General features: G+C 37.4%; 1 protein-coding gene across 1 annotated transcript; it reads right to left on the bottom strand.

Annotated features, from left to right (window-relative positions):
* Positions 1 to 12,858: 12,858 nt before the first annotated feature.
* On the bottom strand, positions 12,859 to 19,566 carry LOC140231733 (techylectin-5A-like). The gene is made up of 5 exons (XM_072311885.1): positions 19,518 to 19,566; positions 18,651 to 18,689; positions 17,833 to 17,969; positions 15,363 to 15,624; positions 12,859 to 13,121 (listed from the first exon to the last, which is right to left on the bottom strand). The coding sequence occupies exons 1-5, from the start codon at positions 19,564 to 19,566 to the stop codon at positions 12,859 to 12,861; spliced, it is 750 nt and encodes a 249-aa protein (XP_072167986.1).
* Positions 19,567 to 23,723: the final 4,157 nt, after the last annotated feature.

The raw sequence follows: 23,723 nt of genomic DNA, 5'->3' as shown, positions 1-23,723 counted from the left end.
ATAGGTTTTCCCGCCCAACTGCTGTATTCTCACAGTTCATTTAAATTCTTTGAGCATTCAATTTCGCTTCATGTCATTCTTTTTAAATTCTATTTCATTTAATTTAGAGAGAAATTCATCCAATTTAACGACTGAAAGTTGGCATTCAATTTCACGCCAGCTGGATAGACATTCAATTTCGTCCCAAATACCAAATCAATTTCATTTTATAAGAAAACAACTTCGCACTTTGCACATACGAATTCTATCACCTTAAAAAAGCTCCTACGCGTTTTGAGTGTCTTTCTTTTTTCGCTGCGATATATTGGATTTTGTAATTCCATTATCATTTATTCAGTTCAGTCTATTTGTATTGTGTGTATTTTCATCTTTACTTCATTCCATTACAGTATATCGTTATAACTTAAGATAAGAGAAAGGATATATCTCAGAATTCTGTCTACGTTCATTATTTACATTTTTATTCTATTCCTATACCTTCTCCCTGTCAATACATCAAGTCACAAGTTGCCACAAGCGGCTCAGCTGTAGACCAGTTTAACCCAAGGGTATTGCCCGTGACATTGTCTTGCTGGTTGCCAGTGCTTCGCCCACCAATTCTATCAGTAGGGCCTATCCGAGATATTCATGTTTACTCTTCTCTAGCAGTGTTAAAGTCGTGTATGAAGAAATGTACATGTTTGTGATTTAAAGTGGAGTTATACGAGCTAGATTAGCTATCATAAGGCAAAAGTCTCATTTTGCCTTACAATAGCATATTGTTCAAACAGATGAGTAATTCTAAAGAATATATCAAATTCAAGAACCAACGAAAAACACTGCCCATGTCATTGTGGAACATGTTGTAAATGTTTGCCTAATCGTGAATTTGAATTCCTTCACCTTTCTCACGGCGATGCTAATGGGAATTTGAATGCGCTGCACGTTGGCTACACCTGCATTTTTAAATTGAACGCCCTTTTTACACGTTTATTTGAGAAACTCATGATTTTGCATGCTGATGAAATTAAATTGAATGAACTAGTTACTTTTTTGAAGGTTGATCTTGGTGTTCATGCAAAGTCACTCGAAATTGAATGATCGCATCGTTAAATCGAATGCAAATCTGATGAAATTAGGCGGGAAAACCTATACTAGTATTGCCACTTGTTTCAAACATCAATCTTCATGTTAAATTTATGAATGAATCATTGTATTGTACATGTGATACTCCATGTCTAATCTTTATCAGTGTTTTTTTATGTCTCATCTACGTTAGTTGCTATTGATATTGCCGTCTGTGTCAAACATTAACCTTTATTTCATTGTGTGTGCACATTGCTCGACAAGCAGTCTGCTTTCTACGATGTTACCAGACAAAATGATGAAAATTGTCTATTCTGAATGCTTTGTTTTGTTAGGGTACGTGAAGAAAACGTGCAGTGTAGTATATATAAATACATATAAGTTGTCAAAAGTTAAAAAATAAATAACAAGAATAAAAAGTTGTCAAAAGTTGTCAAAGGAGTCAAAATTTGTTATGGTATCAAACTACATTTTCGAAGTGCACATCATTGTCACAAGTGGACAAGGATACAATGCAAATTTTGACTTGCGTTGTCATAATTATATATATTATATAATAAAAATAAAAATAAAAAAATTTGCCTTGCATCCTTGTCCACTTGTGACAGTGATGTAGTGATACATAAATAAATACACTGTATTTACATTTATATATTTTAATGACCACATATAAGTGAAAAGTTGCCTTGTATCCTTGCCCATTTATAACAGTGATAACTTACAAAGTATATTTTTAGTGATTTGAGAAAAAAAAAGAATTTGGTAGAAGGGAATTGCTTTGCAGTATAGACACGGTTGGTAGGGTACTGACAACTTGACTGAGGTTGTATCTTCTTATAGTGCTCATCAATTTTATACTAGGGCACGTCCTCCATTAGCTTTTATTTTCCGGCGGCTGTATATTGAATGTGATAAAAAGTTGTCAAAAGTAATCAAAGGAGTACGTTGAAAATAAAATCAAATTGAAGAGAAGAGAGAAATCCTCCTACAGGTATCTTTGTTCTTTCTTCCTGGCGTTTCAGATATTCTATTTTTCATTTTCATGTCCGTTACTGAGGAGAGAATCAAAAGTTACTCCTTTTAATGTCTAGTTTCAGCCATGGTTTGGTTTTGGATGTATGACATGAATAGTTCCATGATATAACAATATTCTACTTTCAAGTATCACATTACGAGGTACTTAGCAAACAAAAAAAATCTGTCTCAGCGTGTATATATTTTTTTAGTGTTTTTTTTTTCAAGGATACTCGCACATTCACTAAAGGCAATACAAAACCTTTCGAGGTATTGTGAGTCCGTCCATTAGCGAAAATTTCAGGATAATAGATAAATAATGCTTTCATTTAAAAAGGGCAATTGTTATTACCGTTTTCTCAGACCTGTGCGTAGATAGTAGGGTCGAGGAGCTATAATCCTTTGACGCGCGGGAAAGCTTTTCAAATGTACTCTCCTTTTTTCTGTGCTATTTGTGAAAATGTACCAGACAGATGATCTGTTTTTCAATACTCTTTGGAGAGTGAATATCAGCTGTGTGTTCTTTTTATTATTATTATCTATTTTTTTTTTCTTTTCAGGATGGATTCACACAGAAGCAGCAAGAAATAGCGACAATTTCAACTTTGCTCATGGTGTCAGGATTTCTCTATCACCACGAAAAAAAAGACATCTTAATGGTTTTCTTAAAGGCATTTTTTACCATTTGCAGATGAAACAAAATCCTAGCTTTAGTGCTTTAAAATAGTTCTAAGATGTAAGTCTATATGGTTATGGTTAATTGAGAAAAAATGTGATATATCCTTATGTTCTAGGCTTTACTGCGAAATGTTTATAATGTTTGGGTGTTTTGTGACACAATTGGCCTACTACGCATCAATGTGATATCTTGAACATTTTCTAAATCACTGCTCCCAATGGTAAACAGTTGTAGCTTTAAGGTGCGTGTTTGTTTGAAATTTGTTGTAATATTGATTTGTTTATTTCTCGTAATTGACGGTTGATAAATCCTCCAAAATTACTCCTGTAAGATTTAATCGCATTTACCCGATGCATGGGGTAGCATCATACAAACAAAAAGTACAACTTTCATTGACATCCGTCAGAAGATAAGAATTTATCAAATGTCAAAATGTCACACGCCTCATAGAATAAGTGATACACTTGAATTGCATTTGGCACCTTACTAATTGTAGTCTCACAAATCAACAGAGTGCTTGAGTACAAAATTTTATTGATACCATGTGTTTCATTATATAGTGACACTTATAAAACTGTGTCATTTGCCGAATATATTCCCTTTACATGACTGAACTTCCTCTGACGTCAGTTCGGATATGGAGTGGACTCTCGTTCACAAGAATCATGCGATCTTAGGCAGTTACCTTGACCAAGTAGTTGGTCAACAGTCTGATGGTCATGTGACGTCGCGTGTGAGTGTGCGGTGATTCGCACAAACAATCCAAAACAAAAACCATATGAAATTCGAACATACAAACCATGTTACCTGCTATCCCCCCCCCCCCCACCACCACCGAAATTTACTCATTAACTGACCATGGCCTATTTGGCGGTACACATTCAATTTATTTGACTAAAGTGACCAGTGTTCAAGTCCGTCGAGAGTGAGTTCATAATTTGTTGAGGCTAGGCCTATACATGTATTAGCCTTTATAAAAGTTTTTAGGTATGTGTTTATGCGAACGGTGTTCACCCTAAAATAGAAAATTTAGACGCTGTTTAAATACACTTGTATGTATAATAGTAACGTCATTTCAATGAATATCACGGTTTAGTTGTTAGGCACGCTGTCGTAATTCTTTAAATTTGTGAAATGATTAATAAAAAGGAAGTTTCACGTGCCTTCTTTCAGATATTTTATACCTCCTATCATCCCTAGTTACACCTGTATATTTTATGTCAAAGTGACGCTGAATTAAACATGTAGACAAGTAAAATCTTGTCAGGTCAGATTATTCCTTTTTCTAATTCCACATACTTTCTAGTCTATTTTTCTTTCCATTTCTCCATATTATCATAAAAAATCTTCGAAATAGTCATAATTGTTACTATTAACAAAAGGTTTGGTTACTACTAACAAATGGTAAGTTACTGCTACTAAAAAAAGTTACTACAAAAAAAAATTGTAAAAATTTGGAAGAAATAATGGTAACTACTGATTGTGTTTTTATTTTCAGCTGTCGTTAATTGAATAACGTTTACTTCACCTAACTGCAAGGTGTACAGATTGCTGATACAGTATGACGTGAATCTATGTGTTCTGAGATTCTCAATCAGTGCTTGTGGCGTCTGACATTTGCACAGCACGACAATGAGATTCACCAAAACCAAACAGAATTCTCAAACAAGCGCATTACACGTGAAACAATCCTATAGACATTTCTTTCATGTTTGCATCAGGCATTACATCCTGAATGTATCGCCCAACCAAATTAATGGTCACGTACGATTGATATTTTTTTCTAGTTTAAATACGACTAGATGCGTGAGAGGAAAATGAGATCCCCCAAATCCCTATAATGGAGGATTCTTCTCTCGCAGATCATGTAAAGCAGTATACGATTGGATATGAAATTGATGACATTTCATGCTGTAACAAATCATAACCAATGCCATAAAAGTATTCCAGTACGTTCATATCTTTATGTGTGTGTGTGTGTGTGTGTGTGTGTGTGTGTGTGTGTGTGTGTGTGTGCTTGCGAGGGAGAGAGACATTTAACATTCGCGCTTGTGTGTGTTAGGGTATAATATATCACAGTCGTGTGCATCATCGCCGGATTACATCGTTTCATTTTTCTAATACCACGATTCCTGATCTTTTCCCTTTCATAACAAATAAATCGAATTTGCATTGTTTGTGCTCCGTGAGTTATAGTTTGGACATGAAGCCATTATATCTGTCATGAATAGATGCTGCATCCCCTCAAATATTAATGTTCTCACTTTTCATATGGGCTTAGGGAAGAGCTTATGTACATTGAATAGAAAAAGAAAACCCACCTGATCACTGTGTATGAAAGTAAGATATCTATTTTGTCCGTTTTATGATTATAAGAGGAATCTTCAGATAAAGACTGTCTTATTTTACCGGAATGGTGTTAATTTTTTGACCGTGCTTGTTGTACAGCAATAATATATATGATGTATTCATAATATAATTAGGGATTAGTTCATTGACATTACATAGCATTAAATGTTTTGTCTTGTAATATCCTGAACATCACCTTATGTGGCCAAAAGAATATGTAAATATAGGTGTCATATATTTTATCATAATTTTCTACCATTTTTCTCCATCATTATGACGTTGATACGACCGCAAAAAAAAAAAAAAAATACAAACATCAGGTCAGTTCAGTTCGGTTTATTCTTCCATCCAGCAAGAAGTGAAACAAAGTAAAATATAGTATTCATATAATATAGTATATAAACATCATGGTGACATCATCTGTCGATCACTGCCAAAGTACTTATTTCACTAAAACACATTGGAATGCACCTTTCCCAAGACTGATCATGTAAAATTCCGTATTTCCAGGCAACGTCTCATTATTGGGGTTGCAGACATTGCAAGAAGTTGGCTTTTCATGCAAGGTAGGGATCTTTCTCAATCATGTTTAGTTTTGTTTTGTTTTTGTTTGTTTTTTTATAGAAAATAAAACATTTGCATTGTTGGTAAATTTTACCTCGCCCCCATCACCTTTATCACCCTCTTTGTATAGTTAGAACACTTTGATACCCGGACTCTAAACTCATATATTGCCGATAATGGAACACAAACATATTCTACGGCTTCTATTCCTTCTGCCCCCCCCCCCCCCCTTTATACTCCTCCACCATATTCTCCTCTTCCTCTTCCCTTTCCTCTACTCATATGATATTCCTCTTTACCTCCTCCTGTTTCCTCTCGACCTCTCCTTCTCCGCCTCATCCTATAATATTCCTTTTATACACTAAATATTATTTGCATTACATTTCAAACGATGACAGTTTAGAGAAGACAAGCATGCAATCTTACTGTTGAAAATGTTGTGCTCGAAGCATAGGGTAACGTGATAAAATATTAGGCACTTGTGTTACCATAGTAACCATGCACACACAGCTAGCTAATGTGTCATGATGGTTGCGCTGTTGACTTTGAAAATCCTGCGTACGGGCAGTCGCGCGTTTGGCGCTCCTTTCAAAGTGCCTTGGTTTCCTCAATCTTGACGAATGTGTTCCGCTGATATTGCTGCTTACTTACTCAATCCACCATATTTGGGGTAAATTTTTCTTGTAGGTTCATTAACACCAACAAAAGGTGTCCCATCCGAATGGGGTGAAATATCAAACTAGCTTGACCCGAGTAAAAGTGTATGTGTTCACAATGCAAATACATTACACCAATCCTAATGTTAAACGAATGGATACACATGTCAAGTGGATGTAGCAACATCTTCAGTGTAATTTGGTGCAATTTTAGATTGAGATTAATCAAGTACATGAAATATGAGCATTTAATGAAAATTTGATCGTAAATCAGTACGAAGAATCTTACTGGTATATGACAGATACCTGGGATCGATGGAGACCACGATCGATGCTTTATATGAAGACATAACTGGCTGTGAATAGATTGTCAGCTTTATCATGCATGTGTGTTTGAAGAAGATCAATGTTCTTTGTGTTTACATTGTAACTAGTTACGTTCTTAATAAATTCCTTTTGAAATTTAATCATTAAAGCCAGGCCCTCGTTTCACAATGACGTTAGGAATTGTTTCAAGTAACAAAACATTGCGCATGCATGCATGGCAATGACAGCCATGAAATGATCAATCAACAAAAAGTATGTCACTTGTTGCCAGAGTAACTTAAATTGCAATATACATACAATGACTGCAAACGGCAAGTGAAACAAGATTTTGATTTAGAACTAACAAAATAGTGCACAATTCTGGCAGTAGAATTAAGTTACCTCTTCAGAAATGATGTACTCCTTATACGACGAGGTGAAAAACTGTACTGTGATGATAATTTTCATCACAGATGATGGAGCACTATCAATTTGGTGTCAGGCGGCATGGTGGTAGAAAAGATGAGAAAGGTACTACAGATTAGTCCTATTCAACGCACACATCGCCCTGGGTCCATGACCACTTGTATTTGAAGATGTGAAACACAAAAGCGTGTGTCAATTAGACACCTGTTTAACTTCCTGTATGTTCAAAGTTGGAAGGAAGCCGAGTTTTTGCTGCGCTTAAAAAAAACAAGAAAAAACTCAAAAATTAGTAAAACATAGTAATTCGGTTTACTGTTGAAGATACCATGTCTTTGTATTCTTATTTTGCCCTTTCAGTCTCTGTGTTCTTGAAAGGGAAAAAAGGCCTAAATCCATACTGCAAGAAGTACTAGTATAATGTTTCGAGATCCAATCCACCATCGTTTTGTCATATGTGATCGAACGTTTTCCTCCTTATTAACGGCTACTGGTATAGAAGCTTTACCCTGATAGCAGAGACACGTCAGAATGACGTCTATTTCACGTCAGCGCTGTCGTCAGAAAGACGTCGTAAACTGTCGACAAAAATACGTCATTTGCTCAAATGGAAGACGTAAAAAAGACGTCATATTTAGACGTCAGAAAAGCGTCTTTGTACGACCACTTACAGACAGACGACACAATAAAAAACGTCTTTTTGACGTCTTCCATTTGAGCAAAATGATGTATTTTTATCGACAGTTTACGACGTCTTTCTGACGACAGCGCTGACGTGACGTGACATTTTGACGTCAGTCTAAGACGTTTAAATGACGTCCATTATCTTTGTTTATTCACGTCGTTAAGAACAACGTCATAAACATGTGGTTTACACGTCAGTTTACGACCTTTTTTTACATGTATTTGTACAGAAAAAAGACGTCACTTTGACAAAAATAAGCAAAGAAAAAAAAAACGTCAGTTTGACGCCGTTTTTAAGCCGAGATACATTAATTACTACGCCAATTACAAGATCTAACAAAGGTGTGGGCACCTTCAAGTACAATCCTACGAATCTAACCGTCTACTACTTAAGTCCTAAATCCTATTCCTACACCTATGCCTGCCACCTATTCCTAGTTACTTGACTGTTGAATCACGTTTCTATATACTAGTAAACGGACAAAAAGTTGTAATGCTTCATGACATGGTTACTAAACTAGGTCACAATTTTGAGAGAAGCCCAATTAGATATGAAAATATGTCTCCATAGCACAAGGTCGGATTAGTTGGAATAAGATAAGAATAAAATGTACAATTTCTGACACAGTTTAGAGTTTAAACCCAGCATAAATGCTGTAATTATTAATGTTTTTCCTTATTTTACGACCAGTCACAATCATTAAGACTGGTAAAAATCATGTCATAACGATTTGATTATGAAAAATTGATCTAACAACTGTAACGTATTCAATTTTAACTTTATAAGTATTTTGTTGTCTTTTTTCTATGTCCAATATTTTCCAGATTATAGATTCTCTTTTGTGTTGTTAAAAAATAATTCATTTCGATTTCATAATTCATATTCGATTACAAATTGAGTATGTCGTTATTGTTATCTAGCTGCGCGATATTTCAAACGTCTTACAAAAAATATTGGGACTATCATTGTGTTTAATTCCTATATACATGGCTGTATTAAGATACACTTTAAAATGTTATACACGATAATTGTATGCATACACTCGTCCCTTTTTATGAAAATTCATGATCGATATAGAAACCATCAGAAGCCAAGTTCCAACTAGCATTTATTGGTATCAGATTTCCAGTTAGGTTCATAAGTTTAAATGTGTATCCACAAACCATTATTGTCGTCGACTGACACTCAAGAAAGTCATTCATGATTTCTTGTTTCGAAGTCGTCCAATATTGTATAAACACATACAAACAAATATTATGCATATAGGAAGTGATGAGAAAATGGAGTTATGATAGCACTTCATCCGTATGAACTTTAATATATTAGCAGAACCATATTATGTCTACCGTGAGAGAGAGAGAAAAAAATTCAACCCACATCTCCGATTCGCAAGTAATATACACATTTATTGAAGCGATGTGAAAAGATCGTTTTATTATGTGTTGTCATTTGGCGAAAGACAACTTCATATTTAGGCCCTAATGGTAAGTAATCAAAAGAAAGCTACTTTATACGGTATGAACCAAATTCAAGATCTTTTCATTTAGCCGGAACATCGAGCATCACATCAGAGCACAAACGACTACTGACGAGTTTTATAAAATGCATTCATAGGAAACTGACATATTCTGTCACTGCACGTTGCAAGAATGATGATATTTTAGTCATATACAGAGTTCTACTTGTAGCTCCATACCAAGCCTGGACAAAAGTACGGAATCTTACGTGAGCAATGTTGCATTTTTTTTTTTTTTTGTATTTTCTTCGTACCGACAACCAACGGGGACCTGACAGCGCAATGATTGCACCTTCCATGCGCATGCACATGGTGTGAGTGTCTATGTGCGAGCATGTGTATGTGTGTGTATTCGTGTGGGTGTTGTGTGTTTGTGTGTTTATGTGCTTGTGTGTTTTGGGTGTGGTAGGTGTGCAGCATACCATTTAAGATTCTTGTGCATGCTAAAAAAAAATAACAATAATCAAGATTTTTTTCTGAAAGAAAATGAAAGCGAGATCAAAGCTGGTCGTTGTTCACGTCTGAAAAAGTAAACTTTCTGGTCAAAATCATCAAATTGTCAGAAATTGTACACTCTTTTGTTACGTTATTCAAACTTTCAACCTGTGTTATGAACACATATTTTCTATTTCAATTGCGCCTACATACTATTATTGTGAACTAGTTTAGTAAACATGTCATAAAGCATTACATCTTTTTGCCCATCAAATATGTATATAAAACGTGATACAACAGAGTTGCAACTATACGGGAATAGGTGGTAGACGTAGATACACGATTTAGGACATTGGGAGTAGGGTAGGTTAGATTCGTATCATGGTTGTACCTTGAGTTACAGCTTTGATTAGGTCTTGGAATGAAATACTACTGAGCCTAGCGGTCACAACTTAACAATGACATCAAAGTCACGTCCATTTTATTTGTTTATTTTCGTCAAAAAAAAAGTCTTTAAGACGTATACCTTGGTTTTTTTTTTAATACAAATTTACGTTAGAAAGGCGTGAATTGACGTGCAAACGACGTGTTAATGACGCTATTCTGTCGTGATATCTTGCCTTTAAAATGGTAATTTACACGTAATTAAGAATTCTCTATCCTTGACCACCAAATATGACGTTTTTTGGTGTACTTCTATTTGAGCAAAAAATGAAAATTATTTTATGTCAGTTTAAAACATGTGTATGACGTCCATTTTGTTTGTTTATTTTCATCAAAAAGATGTTTTTCGACGTCAGATCTTTTCTTTAAATCAGTAATTTACACGTCTTTATGGAATCTCTGTATGAGCACAAAGGCGTCAGAAAGACGTCACAAAATAATATGACGTCTTTTAGATGTCTTTCATGTGAGCAGAAATACGATTTTTTTTTTGACGTCAGCTTATTAGACGTCTAAATGGCGTCGATCTTCTTTATTTATGCCAAAAAGATAATATAATGACGTCAAATTGACGTCATTTATACGGTGTTAATATGACGTCATAAATATGTCCCGAACTGACGTAAATTTTACGTCTGTAATACGTTAATTATATGACGTCATAATTACGTCGCATTACTTTACATTATCAAATAGTCGCTAATATAACGTCATAAGTACGTTGCACAGCGAAGTAAAATTTACGTCAGTTATACGTTGTGAATATGACATAAAGAATACTCCCGAAACTGACCTAAACTTTACGTCTTCTGTACGTCGCTTATATTACGTCATAAATACGTCGCAAAACTAACGTAGATTTCACGTTATTAATACGTCGCTCATATGACGTCAGGAATTCGTTACAAAACAGAGTAAATTTGACGTTATTAATACCTCGTTTACATGACGTGATAAATACGTCGCAAAGCAACAGAGATCTAACGTCATTAATACGTCGTTAATATGACGTGAAAAATACATTGCAAAATTGACGTAAATTTTATGTTATTAATACGTCACTAACATTAGGTAAAAAATATGTCGGGAAAACTGACGTAAACCTTACGTCATTAAGCTGCTTTCTCACTGAGCGGCGAACGTTTGCGAACGTAGCGAATTTCAGATTCGCCAACTTTTCTGACGAATGTTTGCGAAAAATCAAGGTTCGCTTCTGCCATTAGCGACAGTTAGCGACTTTTAGCGATGTTTAGCGGCAATTAGCAACACTTCCGCGAATGTTTGCGAAAGGGTTTGCGAAACACAGGTGGCGACTTTTAGCGACTGTTAGCAAATGTTTGCGACAATTTTGCAAATGTTAGCGACAGTTTTGCGAACATTAGCGACTGTTTGCAAATCCTTTGCGACAATTTGCGAATGTTCTGGGACATAGAAAAGTACCAGGCGATTGTGTATAGTGAGACCCATAAAACGAACGTACAACCTTCCACTGAATTCAGATCTCTTGTGACAACCGTTAAAAATGGATTTCCAGTATATGGAAATAAATTTCTGCCAAGAAGAGGCTCAACATGCTGCTATCCTTGAAGAGCTGCTTTGCCAGGCTGCTGCTACAGCTATCGTGCAGCATAAGAGAAAGAAGATAAAGAAAAACAAGAAAGGAAGAAGAAAAGAAAGACTGTTTGGGTCAAAGAGTGGTTGTTGCAGAGGACAGACTTTGGTCAATATGAAAAGCTTTTGCAGCAATTACATGATGGAGATGTCAAGAGCTTCAAGAACTCCCTTAGAGTGGAATCTTGCCTGTTTCAGGAGCTTTTATATAGGAACCATAATATGGTTACTGTCTTGTTCGCTAGCAGTGGCGAATTAAATAAAAATGTTAGCGACACCGTATTACCACCGTTTGCGAATTCTTACGAGTATTTTGCGAATGTTTGCAACTGTGTTCGCAAAGAAATTTTGAACATGTTCAAAATTGAACATGTTCAAAATTTCTAAAGGGGGTATCTCACTGAGCGGCGAACGTTTGCGAACGTAGCGATTTTGGGATTTTGCCAGGGTTCGTAAAGGGTTGCAAAAGGTTCGTTAACAATCGCAAGAAAGTTCGCAAACGGTTTCTATTGTCGCAAACAGTTTTTCTTGTCGCAAAGAAATTTTGAACATGTTCAACATGTTCAAAGTCGCCATCTGTGTTTCGCAAACACTTTCGCAACTGTTCGCTCAAGTGTTGCTAATTGTCGCTAAACATCGCTAAAAGTCGCTAACTGTCTCTAATGGCAGAAGCGAACCTTGATTTTTCGCAAACGTTCGTCAGAAAAGTTGGCGAATCTCAAATTCGCTACGTTCGCAAACGTTCGCCGCTCAGTGAGATACCAGCTGCGACAAGAAAAACTGTTTGCGACAATAAAAACCGTTTGCGAACTTTCCTGCAACTGTTAACGAGCCTTTTGCAACCCTTTACGAAACCTGGCGAAATCCAGAATTCGCTACGTTCGCAAACGTTCGCCGCTCAGTGAGATACCCCCTTGAGGAGGTCCCTAACATGACGTGACAAATACGTTTCAAAAAAAGTTTAATTCACGTCATTTTTTAGTCATTATATGACGTGCGACCAGTTTGACCAGTTGCGACCAAATTAAGACGTCTTTTCGACGTCAGTCTGCTATGTGGGTAGAAGTAATTCAGCAAACACCCAATCTGACTCATTAGTGGTATACAAACTTCAGGGTCTCAAGGGCCGAATTTTCATCTCCGCCCTTTTCATGGAGTAGTAGTTCCCTTTCCAGTGGTACCAGGAGATTCCATAAACGTCCGAGACATTTGGCGAGACATTCCAGAAATATCTGCCGTTCAGATTGGCTACAAGGCATTTACCGAACCACCAGGCACTGCCGTAAAGGTGCTTAGCGCAGTGGAAAGCATAAAGGTCGTTGTCTTGGTCCAGCGCGGAGAAAAGGTAACCGTTGTGTGTACCAAGAGAGTCTCCTGTATAAAGGAAAGGAGAGAATAGTTAAGAGAGGGAGGAGGAGGGAGAGAGCATATAGAAACTAAATCTCAAACCCCCGTTCCACAGAGATTTTCTCTCATCGGTCACTAATCGGAAGCAAAGTTCATAGCTACCCCACTTAAGTGTATAAAATCGCAGTCTGATGGATCAGACTTTTCTTGGTCGACTATCAGGTCAGCGTCGGACTTGTCGGGGAATGATCCGATGAGGCAACATCGTCCGATGAGGATCACGCGCGACATGTCTGACACTCACCTGATAGTCAACCAACCAAGTCGGATTCATCAGACTGCGATCCGATACACTTCGGTGGGTGGCCGGAAGCAACAAATTTTACTTCCAATCAGTGGCCCATGAGAGCAAATCTCTGTAGAATGGGGGTACAACGAGCGCACCAGGCGTGATATCAAGCACACCACCCCTCTTTCATCGATATCAGACTACTGACAGTGACAAAACTAATCATCTATTGTAAATTGTGACCCCTTATTCAAGCATTTGCCAGCTGAGTTCTGGGTCAAAATGATGCTTGCTTTTTTATTTATTTGCTCGTTTGTATAACTGTTTGTTTGATTTTGTCTTTCTTTCTTTGTGTAAAATAATTTGGTGTCTGTGTACAATACGTATATAACGAAGTTATTCACATCACGGTTTCTATTGTATGTGTGTGTGTGTGTGGGTGTGTGTGTTCGTAAATGTGCATAGGTTGTATTATTCTCAGATTTGTATATTAAAAAAAACAATAAAACAAATCACTGTTTAGGAGGTTTTCAGTCTAATTACTTATGAAGTAGGCCTACCGTAAATAACGGTGTATTGACCACAACCATGTATTAACCGCGCTCCCTTTTTCGGCCAAGGGGGGGGGGGGGGGGGGGGGGGAGGAGGAAAAAAAAAGTACAGCCCGCTGAATACTACCTGGCATTGCAACGGTTGGATATGCTCCAGACATGTTTTTTGATTGAGTGAAGAGGGATAAATATGTTAATTTTTGTGCCAGAAAAGTGAAATAAATATACTGTAGAATGGCTAGCATATTAACTGCATTAAACTATTATGATACAAATAATGAATGTTTATGAGTGCAATGGACAGAATACATGTATTTCATGAGGTGAATGGATCACACATTTAATCTTTCACCGAATGAAATATTCTGTCCACTGCACGAATGAAAAACATTTATTATTTGTTTTATATAACGCCTAAATAGATCCTTGTCATTTGATGTTTTATTGATTTAGAAACAAGAGAGAATCTGAGATCGCGAAAGTGCTCACTGAGCGCTTTACGCTAGCGCGCTGTCGCACACACACACACACATGCACACTGCAAACGCATGCGTTTTACACGCGTAGTGTGCCGGGCTCTCAGCGAGCGTGCAATGGAGCAAATCGTATGGCACGGATGATGACGTCATAGTGAAGCACAAGGGCCGAATGATGAATGTCAAACAACCAATCAAATGACAAAGATCTCTTTAGGCGTTATATGAAATATTCTAACCATCCACGGTGTGAGAATGGTAAATTGTACACAGATAGTGAACTTGTCTGCATACTATACGAATGCAGACATGATGTAGCATGTATTGACTGCAGCGGCGTATAGACCGCTCCCTGAACTTTATTTACGGTAATGGTTTGTTAGATAAGCCGAACCATATCAATTATATCTCACTAACGAAACTTCGGAATAACAAACGTCATATCATTTTCCGATAAACGAATGTTCGGAATTGGAAACCTTATTTCTTTTTCGGATAAACAAGCTTCGGAAAAACACCATAAACAAACTCTATGTCATGTTCAGATTTACGAAAATCTAATTTTCCAAAATTGTGCGTTTTGGAATAACGAACCTTCGGAGCATCACCTATTCGCTTTATGCATTGTTGGAGGGCTGTAGGCCCTATGTGACTAAGCTGTTCGGCGTTGTGCAAAGTGTCTAGGCCTACTCGTTTTAGATTTGAATTAGATTAGAGGCATGTTCATACGAAACTCGTATAATGCGATTAGTGCAGTTGTGTAATGCCGACAAAACGGTAATAAAACAATGAAACATTAACATGCCCGTGTGAAAAGAAATTTACAAGATAATAAGACAAATTAGGTTGGAATAGCCATTAAGATTAATTCTTTAATAGATGCCAGTTTCGTTCCTGCTCAATACTGACAGGAAATACTTCAGATAACTCTTCTTCAGGAGGAAATTACTACCTGCGGTGCCGGAGTAATTGGAAACGTGCAATCGATATTTAATGATTTCGCTATCGATATTGAAGGATTTGTAGATAGCAAAGGCCTCGTCCCCTTCGAAGTCCCCGAGTTCGACCCGTAGTTCGTAGTCACGTTGTGTCGTCAGGTGGTAGATCTTTTCGTTGCCGAGCCAGTGCTCTGACAACACATCGCCGAATCCAAACTTGTAATCCATCCAGGTGCGATTGAATCTGACCAAGCCATCTTCTCGACGCTGCAAAACCTGGGAGAAGGGGAGGGGGGCATAGGGACAAGTAAGCAAACAAAAGAGACAAGCAAACAAGCAAACAATGTGAGGGGAAAAATGCCAACATCAAGCCAAATTTGAAACTCCGAATCATCCTGTTATACTAGTAATAAATGGGTGAAATAAACCATGTCTTGTGATTGGTTAGATTACATCACGTGCTTAAAGGAAAATTTATATGTAGTGTCACGGTCGTGCCACTATACCGAACGCTTACAGCGCGCCTGTCCACTTCTCAGCTATACACATACGCGGCTGTCAATACGTCCATGCGCAAGTTTGCTCGGCAATACGCATACGCGGCTGTACCGACTAGCTACACGTATTAAATCTGGGTATAGTAAGCAGGGTTATCGTATCGCGAGGCCTATATAGGCCTACTATAAAAATCAGTGCAACGGTACTGGGGACTTATGTGATTGTTAACTACTTCACTACCCCCACTTAATTTTAAGGGAACCCAAACCCAGTGCCGTCTTCATATACGGCACTGCCCAAACCCAAAGAGCAATGTGGATTGAGTGAAAGCATCAACGTTAGTAGAACATATCAGTGAAAGTTCGAGGAAAATCGGACAATCGATGCAAAGTAATGAATTTTTAAAGTTTTGGTGTTGGAACTGCTGGATGAGGAGACTATTAGAGGTTATGATGTATGAGTGGACAACAATATTAAGAAAATATGAAGAAAATTCCACAAAAATTTACTTTTCTAGCATAATGAAAGAGCACTTGACTAACCGTTTTCAGAAAGCATTAGGAATAATTGCTACCTTTAACATATTATGTTAGAATCAAGTTGATGGAATGTGTGATTTTCATGAAAAATGAATTTTTGTGGAATTCCCTTTCTATTTCCTTTATATTGTTGTCCACTAATACGTCAAAACTTCTAGTAGTCTCCTCATCCACATTATGCAATATAATTATCCCTTTGTTTTGCTTTATTTGATGCATTTTTCATTGAGAAATATGAAAGTAAAATTTGTTACCATACATTGCCTGTATACTGTATCATCGTAGTCAACGTCCAGGATTTTTGTATGGCGGTATAACGAAGTAGACATGCAGCGTGTCTGGCTTTGAAAGCATTATAAGTTACCATTTACAGATAAAACAAAAACCCAGCTTTAGCGCTTTAAAATAGTTCTAAAATGTGGGTTAGGGATAGAAACCGGCAATGTAAAAATGTTGATTATGATGATAAATGTTAAATTTTGCTAGATACACAAAATGTGAACAAAAGTTATGATAAAGTTGTTTCTAGAATAAACCGTCTACAGTAAATCTGTGGTTTATTGAGAAAAATATATATCGCCACTTGATATGTTTTAGGATTTTTCATATTGCGAAATTTTCAAACATGGCAGGATGTTTTGTGCTACAACAGACCTACACAACTATGCAACATAATATGTGATAAGTCGAACATTTTTGAAATCACTGCTCCCAATGGTACCTTTAAACAAACTCTTCATTTTCCTCCCAACTATCCCCCTCTCTTTACTTCTCTCTTTCTCTCTCTCATACACAAACATACACACACTCTCTTCTCTCCTTTTCTGCTGTTCATTTATATTAAAGGCACTGTCTACGACTTGATTTGGAACACTGCAATAAGCCAGTTCGGAGTTAGCTCATGGGCACATTGGTCCAATTGACCTTTTTTTTTCTCAGTCGGTTAGGGGCATTTCACTCGTTTTAGAGCAACATAATGCGTAAGCTTTACATAACAATTTATGGAATTCGTTGATCCTGTTCAAACAAAGAATGAACTTGCGTAGACCAGTGATGACCAGAATGATCCGTCAGATAACACTTGGGAAAGCATCTTTCATTACTTTGCACTGAATGTATTAACAATTTCTTTCTACTGATATTGCCAAATACCACTTTTGCTGCCAGGTGGATGTGCTGGCAAGCAGCATTTATAAGTATTCATGAATAATCATTGCATTACAGATGCTTATCCCAGTGAAATTAAAAACCAACATGCCTGTTGGTCCGAATGACCTTGTTTCTGCTCATGCGCAAAGTGGAACACCGAACTGGCTTATTGAAATAAGCAATAACACTCACTCACACACACACACACACACACACACACACACACACACACACACACAACACACACACACACACACACACACACACACTCACACACACACACACACAATGAATTTACCGTCCAATTTCCTCCATCTGTGCTCATATCGCAGTAAACCTCGAAAGACTGTGTCATGCCGGTTGGCTTGATCAAATAGCGCCCACTAGCGCTTGGACCACTCTCCGCAACTTCAGAACAGTCCAGAGGAAACACTCCTATAATGTAATAATCAAAGCAGCAAGCGAAACACTCCAGACATGGTCTTACTGAAATTTAACCTTTATCATATCGAAATGGTGGGCGGATGATGAGGCTGTCCGTCAGTAATGAATTATTGTTGGCATTATACTAACATTCTGAAGAAAAAAAAATATGTTTGTATTACCAATCATGGTACTTTGGTGACTCCATTGATTGAACTAGATCAAAAATAGGCCTACATGTTCTCGATATATTTTCATTTTGTGGAAATATATTGGACATAACTAATGTGTTCGCATGCACGTTACAGAGTCTTCTGAAAACTGGAAAACGAACATAATATGTGTGTGTGTGTGTGTATATATCCTTGCTCAAATCTTGATCGACAGAGGGCTTCATGGGAAGATAAACAGGTACCCTATTAACGTACTCTATAATATTGAGAGATAAATGATCAGCAAAATTTAATGAATAGTATAACTCTCCAATTATAGCTACATATTTTTCTTTCTCGTAGTTCGATTCTTCGTTAAACATTTTCGGGTTTTTTTCTTTTGCTTTCATTTATTCCTTTGCATTTTTTCTCGTCTTGATTTGATCATGAACCTCAGAGCATTCTTTTCGCGTTCTCATGATTATGCGAACATGATATCCCAATACTAAACAGACATAGTAAACATTTGCCTCAAGTTTACCTTCTTGTATATCCTCGCCTCTCCCGGAGACATCCGAGTCTGAAATTTAGAAAAAAAAAAAATTAAACATAGACTTTTAAGTTTCGCATTCGCAAAAACTCAATGAAAAGTGCAAAGCATGGAGAGGGCACTGTTTATATCCTTAAGAATGTATGTAAATGATTAAGTGTCTGTCTCTGATATCCTTCATGAATTAATTTTCCCACTCTCACATGCATTTTATCTGTATATCAGATTATCATTATGTTATTTTTATCATATTGAATTACATTATATTCTATTTTATAGTGTCACATCTTCATAATACATCAAACAGGCATTTAACACAGCAATATGATTTATTAGAGGTGATTCTACTTTAAATTGATTAGCTTTTGCGTGAAAGTTCTGGCATGTGTGAGTGAGCACACATTGAAAACGAAATGCTCGTTTTTAAAGTCACTATTAAGGATAGAGTCATTTATGGAGGGGGGGGGGTCAATGGAACATCTTGATAAGGGTAGGAATATCCCGTTAAATTATTTTGCTCAGAACTTATTTTTCAAAAGTAACGCCAGTTTGATCGAGTGGGTAGTTAAACATACGTACATACATAGATACATACATACATACATACATACATACATACACACACATTTACTTTATGTATGAATATATACATATGCTTGTACATACATTTGAATTCAATCCAATTCGCACTTCATTTCCATCCCACAAAAGAAATGCAAATTACACATTTGACAACTTATCACACAGTTTCCAAAAAGCACAACTCGTATATTTTATTATATAATCATGTTTTAGCAAAACTAAATTGCTTATATATCTAGCTAATCATGCTTTTCTCTTTAAAATAGTTTATCTTACAGGACAACGTGCAGATGAGATTCCTCGTTGTTGATACACATCTCGACATCTTCGAAGACGGTACGACATACTGAGCCGTAAATTTCTCCCCATTTGGCAGCATTAGTTCCCTCCGCGCCACTTTCCAATCGCAGTGGGCTATATTTTTTTTCAAGTAAAAAAAAACGGTTACATTTCTATGGCAGCGAATTTATCCGCTCACGAAATCGTCGGGGAGCCTCGATTCGCGAAAGTTTAAAGTCGCTAAATATAATTATGGCGTATACAGTAGGTCATAGATATTCGCCAAAGGACTAATCTTGCGTCACATACAATCTCTACTTTGCTGTGAAGGGGAAAGCCTTCAGTTAAAACCCAATCTGTTATGTGATCACTTAATTACAAATCATGACTGTATTAGGGGTGCCGACATTGATTACATAAGTTTGACTGCATGGGCGGGGGGGGGGGGGGGGGGCACACAGGGCGTTAGTTTTCCTCTCATAATACTTTCATCTATACAATTTGGTGCTGTTCTAACCGTCTAATGGGTAGGACAGGAAGAAGAAAGGAAAGAAAGAAAGATGGATGGAAGGAAAGAAAAGAAAAGCGGTATCTTTTACTCGTGGGACTGAAAAAGTCAAGACACCGTAGCAACAGGTAGAAATATTCATACCATAAGTCCGGTACCCTATTGGTATATTATAACAGTTAGACCTTACACAAATAGAATATACATACATTAAATGATACACACATAACAGCGACACATGGGAGACAAACTGATTGACAATGCAAAAAAAAGTAAATAATAATAAAAAATTAATTTCTTCGTTACTGCAAAAACTTACCATTAATGTAGTTGAACATGACAAATAGCGTGAAAAACCTAATGGCCATATGTCTTGCCATCTAGTTAATCTTTCTTCACAAGCTTTTCGATTTGGTGGTGATTCGTACCGTAGAGAGTTCTCTTTCGGCGCTCCGGTGGAGATTCATACGAGCTAGAATGAAAAATAGTATTACATATCATTCTGTCGCTCACCAAGGTCTCGTACCAACCTTGTGTAGTCATCCACTATTTTAGGAGGAACGATACAACACACAACCAACCATTGCCAACAATATGAACTGCACATCGATGCACAATTATTCATGAATAGTTAAAGATCTTGTATTCGTAAATATTTATGATAACTTGCTCACAGTCGCCATAAAAAGCGAAAAATTAATGGTTGACATTTCGCATCTCATTGCCATTGTTGCTGTTGTTGAATCTCCTTCAAGAGAAGAAAAATTTGCCTCTCATCTTTGTATATTTCGAATTGCTTTGTTGTGATCATTGTTCTTCTTCACGATTGTCATGAAATAAGTGTGCCTTGATAGGTAGAGAAAGGGAGAGAGGTAGAGAGGGAGAGATAAGCGAGAAAATGAGGACAAAAAGCCTGATCTCGTGGCTTTATCAAGGACGGTATAGGTTTATTATGTACAGGCTGATATTCAAGACATCATTACTTAAACTAGTATCACTTTCATATTCGTGTACTGCGAACAACACATTAAGTCTATATCCGGGTGAGAAAGGAGTGTAAAATACTATCCCTGCCTGTGTAAACACGACGAAAATTCAGGACACCCTTTCACACTGGCCTTCGAACACAGCACAAGCCCGACACAATACAACTCATAGCAACTCTTCCGTCATACATTTCAGCGGTAACGTCACGATGCTAAATAGGCGCGGATGTTTTACCATCTGCAGTCCTTCTCTTCATGTCTCCTTACTGCAGCAATCTTCAGTCGGTACTGAAGATTGACGCATACATTGATGTACTTGTCTGCATCTGTCCTTTCTCGTGCATGATCGAAACCTGTACATAGTAGCTGACCGGTTCAACGGGGTCATCCCACTATACCGACACCCACGAGTCATACAGCCCATGAGTTCAACACTAGGCAGTTTGATATACGGTAGTATATGTATATAATTATATCACACTTCTTCTACTAATTGTTTTACTTATTATCATCAAGATGCCGAGCAGACCAATCTTCATATTGCGTTTCTGTACTGTGTGCATTTTCTGCTACTCTTCCGACTGTTGGCGATGAGGCCCTTATCAGATACACTGTTTTGGAGCCGGAAATTTGCCATGTCATCTTGCAGTCATGACTACGCGAAATTAGATGCGTCACTAAACTTATGGACACTGCGCGCTACCTCCATCTGTTTAGCGTTGTGACTTCTTTGAAAGGTGAGTTTCAAAATCCGTCTGCCCATGATCAGACGTGTTTTCATGTCTGTTTCAGAAACGGGTTTGATTAAGATCTTTTGTCACACCATGGGCACTGATGAAGAGTGTGACCTTGCCTTTCAGTATTTGAGAGCTATGCTCCGTTTTTAAGATCTTCAAGATCTATGATTTATTTTTTGACGGCGTTCTTCTTCTACTAATTGCTTTACTTATCATCATCAAGATGCCGAGCAGACCAATCTTCATATTGCGTTTCTGTACTGTGTAGGGTTGGGGGTACCACCTATCGTCACCCTAAGGATCTGTAGCTTGTTTATTCTAAAAATATAACACAAATTCGCCTAATTCTTACCTCAAATATGCCATAAATACTGCAGTTTTGAATGTCGTGACCGTCTCGTTGATTATGAATCTCCGTTTTAAAATAGCGCAATCTTAGTGCGTGCGTTCCGTTTTCTTCGCGCAGCTAAAAAGGGTACCTTGCGATCGGCACCCCCTCCCCTCCATAGGTATACACGTGAATTTCACCGCATATATGTAATACACGTGAATTTCACAGCCATGCGTCGTTACTGAGCGGATGTGTAATTTTTAGCTTGGTTTGTTTGAGTTTGATTTTCGTTTCTTCGTTTTTATTGTCTTTATAGCTAATGACACTTAATCCCGCGCGTACCTTTTCGTTCTGTACGCAAACAGCCATGATACGCTGGGTGCCGATGGGAAGGTGCCCTGCCGATAGGTGGTGCCCCAACCATACATTTTCTGCTACTCTTCCGACTGTTGGCGATGAGGCCCTTATCAGATTCACTGTTTTGGAGCCGGAGATTTGCCATGTCATCTTGCAGTCATGACTACGCGTCATTAGATGCGTCACTATGGACACTGCGCGCTACCTCCATCTGTTTAGCGTTGTGACTTCTTTGAAAAGTGAGTTTCAAAATCCGTCTGCCCACATGATCAGACGTGTTTTCATGTCTGTTTCAGAAACGGGTTTGATTAAGATCTTTTGTCACACCATGGGCACTGATGAAGAGTGTGACATTGCCTTTCAGTATTTGAGAGCTATGCTCCGTTTTTAAGATCTTCAAGATCTATGATTTATTTTTTGACGGCATTCTTCTTCTACTAATTGTTTTACTTATATATATATATATATATATATATATATATGCCTAAATACCGACATGGGCAAAGAACAATTTACAAGATGAGATTAACAAAAATTTAAAAAGTAACATCAAAACAAAAGTCCATTTTATCTATTTTTTTTTATCTTGACTGCTGTTGGTGACGCTTTTCTTTTCTTAATTTATTGACCTCCTTCCTCTGATGATCAATTTTCATGCTAACAATCATGAGTGAATTTCCGCCATTCATGTCTGTTATCAACATGGTCTCTCTAGTTGTGAAGGACATCAGCTCTCCTCAGAATGTCTTTGATTGTATCTTTGTATCTCAGAAGAGGGCGTCCTGTACTGCGTAAGCCCAGTGCCGTATATACGGCACTGCGTGAGCCATCTTCAAGCTCTCCAAAAAAGAGTTCCTTGACAGGTCCGGCAGCTTTCATTCGCACAACATGACCAACCCATCGTAGTCGATTTTTAACGAGGGTGGTTTCAATGTCTAATGTTTTTGCCTGTTCCAATACTTCATCATTGTAACAAAGTGATCCCACTTGATGTGGAGAATAGACCTAAGGTGACGTTGTTGAATGGTCCTGAACTGCTTTATATGACGCCGATAAAGTGTCCATGTTTCACTCCCATATAGCAGTAAAGGGCTCACACACTGGTTATACACTTTAAGTTTTGTTACGGAAGTCAAATCCCGGCACTGAAATACTCTTTGCCTTAATCTTCCCATTGCACATGATGCGGCTTGAATGCGTGCTTTGAGGTCTTCATCAACTTTACAGTCTTTTGTAATATAGTTGCCAAGGTATTTGAAACGGTCAACTCTACCGAGTTTATTT

Source organism: Diadema setosum, chromosome 8 (genome assembly GCF_964275005.1).
Source record: "Diadema setosum chromosome 8, eeDiaSeto1, whole genome shotgun sequence".
Classification (NCBI taxonomy): Eukaryota; Metazoa; Echinodermata; class Echinoidea; order Diadematoida; family Diadematidae; genus Diadema; species Diadema setosum.
Note: the sequence above shows the minus strand (reverse complement) of the source record. Positions and strands in the feature narration are given on the sequence as shown.